This window comes from Eucalyptus grandis, chromosome 8 (assembly GCF_016545825.1).
Source record: "Eucalyptus grandis isolate ANBG69807.140 chromosome 8, ASM1654582v1, whole genome shotgun sequence".
NCBI lineage: Eukaryota > Viridiplantae > Streptophyta > Magnoliopsida > Myrtales > Myrtaceae > Eucalyptus > Eucalyptus grandis.
Genome location: NC_052619.1, coordinates 33,381,752 through 33,396,561, shown reverse-complemented (window position 1 = coordinate 33,396,561; position 14,810 = coordinate 33,381,752). Strand labels below are relative to the sequence as shown.

Here is a 14,810-nt window from a genome sequence, read left to right as displayed (position 1 = left end):
TAACGGGGAGTGCTGGAAGTTTTCCGCGATGCAACTTTCATCTAATCTATCTAATGGTTGGCCCTGGCCGAGCCGTGCGAGATTTGGTTTGCAAACTGAATTTCACATGTTCGATTCCTCAATCTATTCTCTGGTCTCGGCCGAATCTCGATTAGTCTGCAAAAGACGTGCACGGGCTTACTTGTAATATTCTGGCTCATTGGCAGTTGCCATTTCGTGGGAATCTTAGAGTGAACTTTTTGGGCAGTAGATAAGGTGGGGTCTCAATGTGGTCCGAACTGATTTTTCTTTTTTTTAGTAAAAAGACTATCATCTATGGTAGCCGTAGGTGTAATTAAGTACTAAAAGTCTGGCCAATTATGGAGGTCACTTTGAAGAAACACATATAATATTACCCGAATCATAAGTGCTTTTACGAAAGGATTAATACCAAAAAAAAAAAAAAAATACTACATCAATAAATTCGTGCGACATTCATCCTTAATTAATTTATATGTCATGTGCCAAATTTTCTTTAAACTAATTTTCATGTCGCAAAAAATTCCAAATTGACATGTGCCAAATTTACTTTAAAAAAACTTATTGTCACTCCCAATTACCAAAATCTTAGATTGGGAAATATACTATAATCTACTAATTTTCCCTAAGAGCTCCTCGCATTTTGAAAATTTGCTAAAATCCCTAATTTTGTTTCAACTTTGCCCTAAGATTTTGACACAAAAAAATAGATTGAGATAAATATGATATGGATGTATTAACTTGAGATTTTTTTCAACACGAAACGTGGTCTAGGATAAATGTGGGAGTATCAGTTTTTTAGATTTTTTGTTATACAAAAATTAATTTGGTGATATTAACTGTTTTAGAAATTAGGAAGACGAAAACACAGTCATTTTCAACAATAGGAAAGAAAACTGAAAAACAGTTGTTCAAAACCATACGCAAACAGTTGTGCAAACAGTTGTTTTGCCTTCCCGTTTGAGTCCACGGACCACAAATTCGGATAGAAGTAGACATCTCCATCAATTCGACTTCTGGATGCGTTAATGCTAATATTTTGTAGTATTTTCACCAATAGAGGTCGAGGCGGCGAAATTATTGTACATCTTAAATGGGGTTATTAACTTATTATAATCTTGTCCTCCAAAGATGCGGACACAAATCAAAGCGAAAGGAGGGGAGAGAAATTAAACAAAACTAAACAATCTAATCAGTTAAAAAAATGCACAATCATGTAGAGATTACAAGACGTTGACATTACCACTCTTTTTTTACTATTTTTTTTAAAGAAAATATGAGAGATTGATTTTTAGAGATTTCGCCTCCTTTATTTCAATTATTTAGAAAATATTTTCCTAAAAATGGTTGTTTGTATCTTTTGAAATAATTAGTTAATAAAAAATGATTTCTTGAATGATGAAAACATTTCGTATTCATCTATTTTTGTGAGCGATTCAAGCGATCATGTTTTGGAAAATATTTTCAAATCATTCATTTTCTGCAAAATAAATCCACTCTTCCTTTCGCATAATCTCTCACGTCTTGGACTCTAATGAACAAGAGCTCAAACAATTATGGCTTCCTAGTAATACAGTCATGGTGGAAATAAAATTGCATAATTACACATGTCTTCCCTTTTTTTTCTTTGGTTTTTTGCGGTCTGGAGTGATGCGATAAAGAAATGCAATAATAAAAAACCAAAAAGATAACATCATCATCGTGTCATGCCCACACTAGAAAAGGAAGGATATGGAGCGATGTTGTTTTCGGATTTTATCTCAAATCAAGACCTAAAATATGTTTAGAGAGTGGTTAGACCACTTTGCAGTTGCACTCCCTCCATCATGCATCAATATAGTATAATATTCTATCTTGTGCTAAAAAGCAAAGGTCCATCATTTGTTGGCTTTTCTTTTAATAGAATAAGTGGCTAGGAAAGGAACTTTTTACTTTTGGAGTGAAAGTAATTTCGCCAGACATTTATGCCCTTGAATTTTTTTTATTGTCCGAAAAAGGTGTCTAAGAAACCGAGAAACATAAGCTTTTTTTTTTTTTTTTTCCATAACTTATATCGTCAAAAAATATAGATTGATAACTTTATTTCCTAACACTCATTCACGTGTAAATTAACCTTTTCTAATGTGTATGACTTGATTGTATACTATGAAACATGTACAGTTTCTATTTGTATGAGATGGTTCGAAATCTGATGAATAGAATTATTTAATAGAAAGTTAAATTATTGTGATGTTTAATTATAAAAAATTGAAAGCTCGGTGGACTGACCAAAAGAAAGGACAAGATCCCGCCATCATCAAAGTAATTAACCATAGATTATCTTCCTTTCGGTTTTGTGCACGTTGTGCTTGTCCGAATCGATTAGATATTTGGTGGCGGCTAGGTTCCATGTTCTTGGGACACCCTTCTTTTTGGTTTTTTTTATAAAGGGGAGCTAACTACAATATTAGGTTCGAATAAAATAATTTTGAACCATGATTCTTGTCTTTTATCTTCAAATGATTAGCGCACTTTCGCTTCGAATCGCCCATTTTGACTACATATGTAATTACAAAATATATGGGTTGAGATCCTATCAATTTAAAGGATAAATTAGATATGTCGATTTATTTATTTATTTATCTACTCAAATGTCAACAATTGGAGATCAAAGAAAGCACTGAGAATTGAAGACAAAGAAGAGAGACAAATGCATAATCTAATTTTGATATAATATCGGAATGTCCAATTCAAAGGCTTAAATTTATATAAGAATCCATCAAAACTTTATATTGAATCGATTTGGGGATATCTCACTTTAATAGACCAATTTAAAAGGCTCTATGATTTTAAACCAAATGAAATGCTTTTTTTTATGTTTTAGAAACTCATGGAAATTTCAGAGTAAGATTTTAAAGATCAATGTTTATATCCTTTTAAAAATCTGAACGTTTTCGGTCCCGAACATTGATCTGATTTGACACTCAACTATTGAAGAGAAATATAAAGAACAAAGAAAAATAATAATGGCGAACACCTTGAGTTAATTGTGTCAGCATCTAATCATGGATCATTATAAGTTCCATTTTTTTTTCAACAAAAAAATGAGATTCTTATTCTATTTAATAATCAAATAATTAATAAATATCTTTCTTATTTTTCAAATAATAATGAAAATGGATATTTTTTAAATATTTCTAACTCGAATTCTCTTTATTTTTATTCCTATCCACGTGAGAAGTTTTATAAACTTGACTATTAAGCTTATGGGATCGAGAAGTGCAGCTGCATATGTAATCACAAATCCTTATTAATAGTACATTTACTGTTGGTGCAAATATAATTTTTACGACATGTATACCTGATGATACTCATATGATCGTGCTTTTTCATATGTTATCGTTGGATCGGACAATGAATATACTTGTATTCCTTTACATCAGCAATTGACCTGATACAATCGTTAAAAAAAAAAATCATACACTAGACTAAGCTTCGATATCCCCGTAAATTAAGTACAAAAAAAAAATCATACACTAGACTAAGCTTCGATATCCCCGTAAATTAAGTACTTATCTAAGCGAAATATTTATTCTAAGCATCGAATCGTGACCTTTTCTTTCCACGCATTCACAGACTATCTTAGTACGGTGGTACCTAAGTTTAAAAAAAAAAAAAATCGGTCGCATTCCATTATTGGGTTTATTTCCCCTTTTGCCCCTCCTCTTGGGTACGTTGATCAACCGCTTCCGTAACTGCCATTTTATATGGTGTAATCGCTTACGTCATTTTGTTCTCCCAACGTGGTTCGATTTTCCTTAATTAAAGAACTAAAGATCCAAGAATCTTTCATTATGCAACTAAACATATATTTAAAGGAGATTTTCTGGATTCAACTTATAAATAATTTTGTTTTTATTTTTTTATGTTGATATGGGGTCGTTGGGGCGTTCTTTCGTGGCATGATCACTATACTATTAAGGCCCCTTTCCCTACCAAATCAACTATTAAACTATAAAGACTAGCAAGGTTGATTATAATTTAATATGATTTACCCACTACTGGGCCAAACTATATACGTAAGAATTCATATGCAGTGGATCACACTTGTATGCGATTATGTAGATCGATCTTAATAAAGGTGACATAGTATTTGCACTAAAAATGGTTTATAAAATTTTTGATAGATAATTAGCATCGAAATCCCAAATTGGTTCCCATTTACATATTTACCTGAGACTAACTTTTGCCCCACAAAAAATTTCAAACGATCTACAATTGCATTTTCTTCAAACTAATTTTTATTCCATAAAAAATCTTAAACCTTTACCCTAACGTCAAAAGAAATTTCAAATCAATTTACTTGAATGTAATCTACCAAAGAATGGTAGTTTGGGATTCGATGTCATTGGTATATTTGTTTAGGGTACCAGTTTAGGATTTCTCACTAAATAGAAAATTTAATTTGAAATAAATTTGTCGTCGGATACCAGTTTAACATTTCTTTTAGAAGAAAAATAGTTTTTGGTAAATGAAAACTTTTAATGGTATTCAACCTTTTTTTTTTTTTGGAATTTTGAGCCATTCTTTTAATGTTAATCTTTTATTGGCATTAAGCAATCTATAAAAGCCATTTCTGTCTTCACTACAGAAGGAGACGCTCGCGCTGTTTCGTCCATTTTTGACGCCCCGTTTTTCCGAGAAAAACTCTCGGTCCATTTTCCCTCGCTTTCCCTCACTTTCTCGCCCGAGGCACGCCCGCCTCGTTTTCTCTCCATCCGAGCATGAACTTGGCGTCTTCCCCTCCTCCCTGCGCTCCCTTCTCCTCCGCTTCCCGCCGGCTCGGCCTCCCGGTCCTCGCTGGAGACGGGCACGGCCGCCGGCCGGAAGAGAGATCATCGGATCCAGGCTCGCTGCGACGAGCGCTCTCGGCCTCGACTGCGACGTCTCCGGATCCGCTCATCATTCGAGGCCGCTCCCCGGCGCCACTCCCGACCGGCTGCGGCGCCTGGCCTCTGAGTTCCAGTCCTTGGCGGAGCCCATCGACAGGGTGAAGCGGCTCCTGCACTACGCGGCGATCCTACCGCCCTTCGACGAGTCGGCCCGGCACGACGCGAACCGCGTCGCGGGCTGCGCGACCCGGGTGTGGCTCGAGGTCGGGACGTACGGGGAGCCCTCCGGCGGCGGCGGCGGCGGCGGGGACGGGGGGAGGAGGAGGATGAGGTTCAGGGCGGACAGCGACTCGGAGATCTCCAAGGGGTTCTGCTCGTGCCTGATCTGGGCGCTGGACGAGGCGGAGCCGGAGGAGGTGATCGCCGTGAGGGCGGAGGACCTGGCGGCGGTCAACGTGGGCCTCGTGGCGCACTCGAGGGCCAACACGTGGCAGAACGTGCTGACGAGTATGCAGAGGCGGACCGAAGCCCTGCTCAAGGAGAGATCGGCGGAGCCTGACCATCGGTTAGTTAGCAATCTCTCTCTCTCTCTCTCTCTCTCTCTCTGTTCTTCCATTCATTTGTTTATGTACCAGGTAGCATGGCCCTTATGTTTGGGAAGAGAACATGTCTTAAAATTTTTCTTTTTTGGGAGATTAGAAAAATAAATATTTTATGAGAGCCGGTGCATTATTTATATGTAGTCAAAATTATCGAATTTTTTTAGATTAAAATTGTCAAAATAATGCACGCCGTAATGGTTTCATAAGGCACTGCTTTCATAAAGTTATATCGAATCTTTAATCCGAACTTTTCTTTGGACAAATTTTCTCTTTTCCCTGTTATTGTTGACATAGGATTGGATAACCATTGTTAAATGATCGATGTGTTGGGGATTGTCTATCGGTTCTAATAGTCGCACGTAGCGCAATTTGATGTCATAAGGGGAAGTTTTTCGCAATGAAAAGACATTAGTTGGGTCGGATAGAACTATCGTGTAGAAAATTTTGCATAACCCATTCATACATATCATGAGGACTTATTTACGCCTATGCTTTCTCCATGAGCAGATTGACATATGAGGAACAATGACATGCGAGCGACTTGCTTTTTGCTACTTTGAACTGATCAAAAGAAGCTTCACAATCCATTCACGTCTTCTTCTTTTCATACTTGTGTTGGCAGGTGTAATAGCTCCTATGATACCAGATGTCCATGCCAACAAGAAGCTTGAGCCTCACGAGGCGTTAGATACGATATGTGTTATATGTGCCTGGCTCGACTCGACTGTTATACATAGCTCGAGACTCAGCCCATGTTGAGTCCGGTCCTAGAAGGGAGGAACTTGTACCAATATCTCAATCTCAATTCGAACAAGCGTTCGATTGGATGAAATCAAAAGAGTTTGACCAGATTACTCTTTTTATATCCGATTCAAGTCGATTCGATTCGATTCGATTCGATTCACAAAAGAGTGAACTCGTTCCTATTGGTTATCACCAACCAGGCTGTTTCTCCTTCTTTGAAGTTTAGTTTTCTTATAATTCGAGTATTTGGCTACCCGTGAATTTCTAGGCAATTGCAAAGTCCCCGTCATCCCTACCGAGGGTAGGCGGGGATGTGGATGGTCAATTTGTTTGTTTATGTTGACCGCAGGTTGCAAAGTCCACACTTCACAAATTCTCGAAATGCATGCCACATGGGTTGTTGATAAGGAAATATAAATGAACTGACACACCGCCCAAACTTCTTGACTTTTGGGGTCCATTGCCAGATGGGGACTCCGTCGCCTTGTCCTCTTCTTTCCATTCCATATATTATTTCTTAAATTCACATTAAAGAATGTAAAAATATCACGCAAATAATCGATGAATTTTAATTTAATGTGTGATATCATCCCTAAATTTTTAACTTATTTAATATGGTCTCTAAACTATGATTCAATATCTAATGCCGTCATTGAACTTATAATTTATTTAATGCGATTTCTAAACTTTGGTCAAATATTAGATGTAGTACCTAATCCTTTAAACGTTTTTCATGGCTCGATGCCCTAAAAACCCTCAACATAAAATTTAATCTCAATTTTTTCCTCTCTTTTTTTTTTTTTTTTTTTTGTGTTAGACAAAACCCCACATTTTAGATCATGTCCTAAATCTCCGAACTTTTTCTTTTTATCTCAAAAACCTTAAATATTAAGTCCAATCCCAAATCTATCCTGAATATTGTTTTATTTTAAGAAAAATAAACAACTTTCAGTCTATTGTCAAATCCATTCCCATGGTTTAGTTCCAACTTGATGTTGCATTTCCCTGTTGATAACAAATTCACATCAACAAGATGACATGAAAAATTATCTCCAAAGTGAAACTATGAAAATTAGAAATGATTAGCAACTATTCCCGGATAGAGGGCTAATGATGGTAGATTTATGATTAGAGTAAAAAAGAAGTACATCCCACTTAGCTTTCCAATCACCCTTAGCTTAGTCCTTCTATATTGGCTTATAATAACGTCTAAGTTCATATACTCTGGCACAATTTTCTTGAACTCTGCCCTCCTCAAGCTTAGCTAATGCTTCGCCATGTACATAGATGCAAATCTCCTTACTTGAAAAGATTAAGATTACGTGTTCTCATCCTTAAAAGTTTTCACTGGAAAAAGTGTCTTATTATCTCTAGCTACATATTAACCAATCACAATCTTTATCCTTACATTTTGTCCTTACTCTTATCTTGTTATTCTTGATTAACTCAATATTAACTCTTCGCCATGTACATTGATGTAAATCCCCCTACTTGGAAAGACCAAGATCACATGTGCTCATCCTTGAAAGTTTTCACTAGAAACAAGTCCGTCTTACTAACTCTAGCTGTATAAATTGACCAATCACAATTTTTAGCCTTACATTTTGCTCTTACTCTCACCTTGTTATTCTTGATTAACTCACTATTAACTCTTCTAGTAGTTACATATTTGTTGATAGCTTCCTTAAATTGCGTAGTGTCATCAATTACCATATTCAGTGCAAGTGAGGTATTTCTATGGTTTTATCATAATGTGCATGTGTACTCTTCCATTCTTGAAGCCTCTTCTATCTCTAGTTCTAGCCTCTTTTTTCCTCCTATTTCTACTTCAACCTCTATCTCACCATGTATCTCCATCCACCTAGTGACTTCATATGCATTGTCTCCCTTAAAAGTTCTAATTTTTCCCTTAACCGCTTGAAGTTCTTCTTCTTCATTGTCAATAATTATGGCACCTCAACAAGCTCATCATCATCTTCAATAAGCATTACAACTCCCTCATCTTCCCTTACAATTATCAATCCCTCTATTAACCCATCACTAATGCCAACACACATGTCTTCACCATGTTCCATAAATATCTCATATATACTGCCAAAATTTGCCCAAAGTCCCATCATTTCTATTATCAAAGTGTCATCTTTAATTATAGAGTAACCCTTATCTTGTACCAAGTGTAACAGTAGTTGAGTTTGTCTAGATCATAAAGCCACTCACTACTATGACCATTAACATACTCTATTATTCTATCATGAACAAACATACCCCAACTCGTAGAGTAAATCGTATGTCTCATTAGCCATGTAAATCTGCAAAAATTTATATGCAAAAATCAGCTAGACTAAACAAGGACGCCAATCAATATATTTCTATTGTTTACACAATATGAACAAACAAACATCAAAAGTATAATCTAAAGACAAGAAACAAAGACAAATGGGGGCCATGTCTAAATAGCCATGAAAAAGCTACAACCTAAAACTACAACAAGTTGGGACCACATTAAATGACAAACTTATCGTGCATTCAATATTGTTTTAGCATAACATAACATGCCCAAATTAACTATTCACACTTTACATCATAACTACACTTTGATTGAGTCAGATGAACCACGTGTTATTATTTTCGAGAAACCCTTGATTAACCCATATCCAAAAAAGCCCTAATTAACCTTAAATAACTGCCATGTGGGAGCTTGCAGGACACGTCATCCTTGTAGAACCCCATGAGTAACGACCCGAGTTTTCAATGGAAGCATTAGCTCAAAATAACACTTCGGGCATAGGATAACTTCCTCTATGTGACAAGATAGAGTCACCATTAAGAGAAAGTTCGAATTTGAACCCTAAATCCATATATATGCCCTAAAAGCAAAATCTTGATACGTACTCTCACTGGAGATTGCAAGACTTACCTCGTTCACGTACTCTCACCAGGGATTGTAAGGTTTACCTTGTTCTTCTTGTTCGTGTCTTGATACATCGTCTTGGACCAGCTAGAGATTGAGAGCACTGATCATGGAAACAGAGAGAAAGTGGCCTCTGTTTTTCTTTTTTGGTCGGTGGCCCTACTTTGAGTTGTTTTAATGATTATTCCCATGTGGACTTTTCTTCTCTTAATTTGGAACAAATAAATTACTTGGATATTCCACTTTTTTTTTTTTTACTTAAGGGACTAAAATCTGTGTCATCATAATTTATTAAGTTTAACTAACGGAAGGACTAGATTGAACATTCTCAAATAATCCAAGGACTAGGTTGAATATTTACATATAGTTCATGGACCACATTGAATCAATTGACAGTTTATGGATGAGATTGCACATTTAATAAAAGTTTAAGGACTATTTGTATCATTTTTCCTTTGAAGTTATGCCATGTAAGCATATATCCTACTTTTCTTGTTGTTTTCTTTCTAGATTTTTTAAAATTTTAGATAAAAATAGGAATTAGGAATGTCACCTTTTTCATGGTTAAAAAGTATTTTAACCAATCTTGAACGTTATGTCTAATAATGGTTCCTAGTTATAATATCGAATTCTAGTTAATTTATGTTATAATAACATGATAATTGTTGCTTATTTAAATTTAGGGTTAATACCCTGAAAAATCTCAAACCAATACACATGTGACAAATTTACCCAAAATTAATTTTTTTTACCACCAAAAACTCCAAATTGATACACATTTGACAAATTTACCCTAAACTAATACACTTGTGACAAATTTATCCTTTATTAGTTTTCGTTAAACTAGACTGTCAAATTATTAAGTTGAATGATACGTAACAATTAATTGATGTACTAGTTTGGGATTTTACTTTTCGTTTGTCACAATTACATAATTTTTGTGATTTTTGTGGTATTAATCGAAATTAACATAAGGTATATTTGTCGAAATGTACCGGTATGGGGTTTTTAGCGGTCGTATAAATTAGTTTGGGGTAAATTTGTTACAAGTGTATCAATTTGGGATTTTGTATGGTGGTCAGTTGAGTAAATTTGTCATAAATGTACTAGTTTGGAATTTTTCATGGTTTAAATAACAATTTTGAGTAAATTTGTCATTTTGGTGTACAGTTTTGAGTTTTTCAAGTTATTAACCTTTAAATTTATTGTATATTACATTATTGAGTTCCAGTGAATTTATTTTATAATTACATAAATAAGTAAATTTATCACTAGTTATTTATTATTTATTATTTATTATTATTATTATTATTTGTGGATAGGAGATAGCCGTGCCATAAACCCCTTGGTGACATTAGGGCAGGACTCACCACCACGGCGTTACTCTTAAGTCACCAAGTAACTCTTTCGGCCTTCTTGCGAAGCCCTTCTTTCGGCCTTCTTGCGTTGCAAGGGCTTCGAACTCCTCACATCTCTCGCAAAAGATCACTGAAGCCTACTTGTCCGAGCCACCACGACCGGTAGTATTTATCACTAGTTATTTGATTTCATTATATATAAAAATATATGAAGTTCACTAAAAAGTCTCTTTTAAAAGAGGCTACAAACTTGACATGAAATAAGTAATGTTAATATCACTACTGATTTTCTTAATATAATTACAAACCCAATATTTTGGAGGACACGAGTCGATTTCAAACTCAAGATAGTCCTTATTAAAAGATGACCGTTGCGGGCAGCCATCCTCATTTGTGCGCAAAGGTGACTGTTTGATTGTTCTACAACCTGCTTCTCGATATTGTTATTGGGGCGAGTTGGCAGTGGCTTCTTTTCCCTCGGAGCGAACCGTTTGTCTGAGGATGTTGTCTGAAGATGATGAACGGTGACACCTCGCAGTTTGCTTCATAAACAAGGCGTTTGGGTTTTTTGGAGGACTGAGGATCTGTTTTGCTGTCTTTTTCTGGTTGAGATGATGAACTAGGAGACGTTGATCACATCTTAGACGGGGTGGCAGACTGAAATTAGATAACCTTCCGGGCATTTATTGGTTTTAAATGAAATTTGTTCTTCGGTTTTTTTATCTTTGGGATATGATTATTGTCTAGTTCCAATTCTCTTACAGGTTGCAGTTTCGCCGGGCTTAAGAAGTGGCGATCTGTTGCATTATCTTTGTGATGTCGAGTTGATGATTTCAGACAATCAGATAAGCTACCGCTTCTCGAGGCAGTTGTTAGTTTGACTGGAGTTTGTTCTCACGTCTTGTTATTTTCCGATTGATGCGAAGACCAATTCTTATTCCTTCTGAGGTCAGAGTTTGGTTGGTGCTTGATCTGGCCTGGTTCTTTCTACGCAACTTGTACCCTGGATTCGGATTATTGTTATTGAAAATCTAAAGCCGTTGTCTCCTTCCTAGAAATAGTCCCTCTCTCAAGTCCTCATCCTTCAGTCTCGTGCTGCGTCTTTGATTGTGCATGCAATTCCTCTCTTGATAGCCTCTGTGGAGTATTCTTCAGAGAAGACATTGTTCCTGAATGGCGCTCTTGATCCTTCTTCTATTCTTTCTGTCTCATGATTGATTGTCCATTGGTGGTCTGATTCCGTTTATTCTAAGGAATTTTCCAAAGGTTTCACCTCGCCTCTCCAGGACTCCGTCATGGTTATGGACATCTTTACGGTTTGCACTCCTTTCATTGTCGATTGGATCACCATTGCTTGGTCCTTCTGTCTATTTGTTTCGTGATTCTGGATTTCGTTATTTGGTGAATTGGCAGCGGCTTCTGTCCTCTTGAGCAATCATTTTGTCTAAGGACAGTTGGATGGTAGCAGAGGACATCGAGCCTATCTTGTACACGGCTATTGGTGCTTTCGTTTCATACATGAAACTGGTCTGTTGGTTAGTGGCAGAGGTTGGTCTGTTCTCTTTTCATACATGAATCAAGATTCTTACCTCTTTGGGAATTGCTTCAGTTAGATATGAGATTGGTCTGTTCTCTTTTCTTATTTATTCAATTGTTATTGCCTTGATTCCGTTGTGATGGATATAAGATTCCTACCTGATGGACGTGTTTCGCAAAACCTGTCTTACTCATTACTCCCTATCTTCTTTTTGTCATTGATGTTGATAATCCTTTTAGCAGTGCACCAGACAGTTGTCAGGAAGTTAATCTTTGAGAGCGTTGGCACCTCTATCAGTTAATACCAAGTGATGTTTCTTTTTTGGTTATACAGATTCTTGTCAGCTTCTATGTTATAACGCTGAGCACAATTTACAGTCATTTCGTCGCAAATGCTCACCGAGCATGGTTATCGGAAATGATATTAGTAGATCGGGCAGTATTTACTTCTGCCAATTTTTTGGTTCTATTTGCAGCCTGTGATAATGCTGAGCACTTATGTCTTTTTCTCGATAGTAACCTGGTTCTTGTTCTATAATGAGTTTCCTAAATTAAGCTTGATATCCTCTTTAATTAACAATGCACTTTTTGAAAATTTTAGGAATCGATTATGTTTTTATGATAAATTTTAAAATTTGATTGTGTTTTTTGAAAGTTTTAAAATTGAAATTACACTTTCGCGACAAGTTTTAAGACTTCCACTGTACTTATCTCTTTTTTACTTAATACGAAAACTTTACCTTGTTAACTTTGATGTGGAGTGTTGTTCAATCTGCGATGGTTTTCCCTAGCTGGATATTAGAGGAATGATTTGATTGGACGCGACCATGATTCTTTGGCACTTCTATCTGAGTATTCAGTTGTTTTCTGAAGGTCAATAACCATAGGCTTTCTTCTGTTGTAAGAATTGTCCGCGAGTCTGGAAAGCAACAAGGTCTACATTAGTTCTGGCTTGCTTCTCTTCATTCTTATCTCAAATGTGAACTGCAATCACTGACTGGATCACTTGTAAATCATGCGGATAGTTTCTGTAGGGTTTATTCGTCATGGTACTCTTAGAATAGATGCTTGGAAAATCTAAGGCTTGGTTGGCACTTCCTACTTTCGATTTTATTTCTTCTGTTAATTGATTTTGGATGGCTCTCCTGAATGCTGTAAGACGATCGCTAATACCAGCTGTTCTTTGGAAGATTAGAGCCTTTGTCACCGTGATTAGACTAGAGACGGTGTCCTTGCGTCAAAATCGTTCTCATTTCCTGCAAGTTGTCTTGCGCAGGAGCCTCGGCCGTGAATCTATTAGAATAAGATAGAACTGATTGTCGAAATTTTGAGCACGTTGGTTGCTGGATTCTAGATTTGGTTATTAGTTTTTTTCTAAGAATGTCTTGGTTTATGTTGGGCGTAAGAAGAAGAATGAAAACGAATCGGTGAAGCATGATTCATGGCAGGCGCTCGAAGAAAGTCGAAGACAAAAGGCTACAAGCATTTAGTGAACGCATGAAGACAAAAAGAAGGCTAGAAAAGCTCATCGAAAAGTTCTCCACACTTCTGTTCATGTATTTATTATGTCTTCTTCATTTGATTTTGTTTGTGTGCTTTTTATTAGCTTTGTTCGAAGACTTGACGGCTCATCCAAGTGGTGTGGGGTGTTATGCTATTATATATAGAGGGCGGGTATTGTATATAAAGAAACCACCAAGAAAGCAATTTAAGAATAATTTCTACCTCCAAAACTTGTGAACTCGTTCCAAATTTTCAAAGTCGCCATCGTTCTTTTTGGTTCCAACGAGATCGAGCAGCGCCACCGATGGAGACGGCAGGGGTGGCGACTATTTCCAAGCCTCTCTCCTCCTTGCAGGAATCGCGCCTTCGCGCCTGCGCTGGTTTTTGGGCCTTGAATGTTGATTTGACTGACGAGCGAGACATTTTTCAGTTCTCTATATCAAAAGATGGACTTTTTGTCATTCAATCTGCTCGCATCGTGCCACATGACATGGTTCTGCTAGAAAATCAGAGTTGTTAATTGAAGTAAATTAGGGGCTTCCAAGACGTAATTATTCCACGGTTAATTGCTTTTATTATGTTAGCCCATTTATGTCCTCATTGGAAAATACTGGGTAACGGGGCGTTCGCCATCTTCATTTTTTATTGTGTGGGATTTCAAAGGAATATGCTAACGTAGTGAAAAGTACGGTTAGAAAGAGGTAAAGAGAGAGATTGTTGCTAAATTGGACGGAGCTTAGGGAGGAGAAATGACTGGAAAATTCAGCAATTATTCCTCTTCCGTGCCATGAATCATAAAAAACTTCAAAAAAAAGCTAAAATTTATTTAAAAGACAAAATAGTTAAAAAGAAAATGGTAGGGCTCACCGGTGGGTGCTTCCACTGCCGCCCATTGCCGGAGGGGGCTGGAAGGGTTGGCAACTGTCGCCAGCCCCAGGCAAGGGTGGCTAGCCTCACCAATCCCAATGGAAGGCTAGTGACCCTCACAAAGCTCGGGTGAGGGTGTCCAAATCTAGCGACATTGATGACCATCGCCTAGCAAAGGCGAGGCCTCGCCGGCCACAAGCGGTGAGGCCTCGTCGGCCCTCACTCGAGGTCAGCAAGGCTTGCCCAAATCTGGGCGAAGGGGTGACGCCTCGCCCAGATCTAGTGAGCCTCACTAGCCTAAAGTGAGTTCTAGCATTGCCTAAGCCCGAGCCTAGTGAGGGTTGCCGACCCTGCTTGGGGCCAGCAAGGCCTCGCCTAGGCCAAGCTATGGTCGCCGACC

At 37.3% G+C, this 14,810-nt stretch overlaps 1 protein-coding gene across 1 annotated transcript; it reads left to right on the top strand.

Annotated features, from left to right (window-relative positions):
• The first annotated feature begins 4,381 nt into the window (after positions 1–4,381).
• On the top strand, positions 4,382–6,350 carry LOC120287181 (sufE-like protein 2, chloroplastic). Its single transcript, XM_039299888.1, has 3 exons — positions 4,382–4,408; positions 4,649–5,454; positions 6,114–6,350. Exons 1-3 carry the CDS (start codon positions 4,382–4,384, stop codon positions 6,160–6,162), a joined length of 882 nt encoding a protein of 293 aa, XP_039155822.1. The 3' UTR covers positions 6,163–6,350.
• The last annotated feature ends 8,460 nt before the right edge of the window (positions 6,351–14,810 follow it).

Bases quoted from the DNA above. Each gene is read 5' to 3' on its own strand.
- LOC120287181 (XM_039299888.1), top strand. From the start codon at position 4,382: ATGGTAGTTTGGGATTCGATGTCATTG. The intron at 4,409-4,648 runs GTATATTTGTTT...TCTTCACTACAG, and splicing joins TTTGGGATTCGATGTCATTG to AAGGAGACGCTCGCGCTGTT. The intron at 5,455-6,113 runs GTTAGTTAGCAA...TTGTGTTGGCAG, and splicing joins TCGGCGGAGCCTGACCATCG to GTGTAATAGCTCCTATGATA.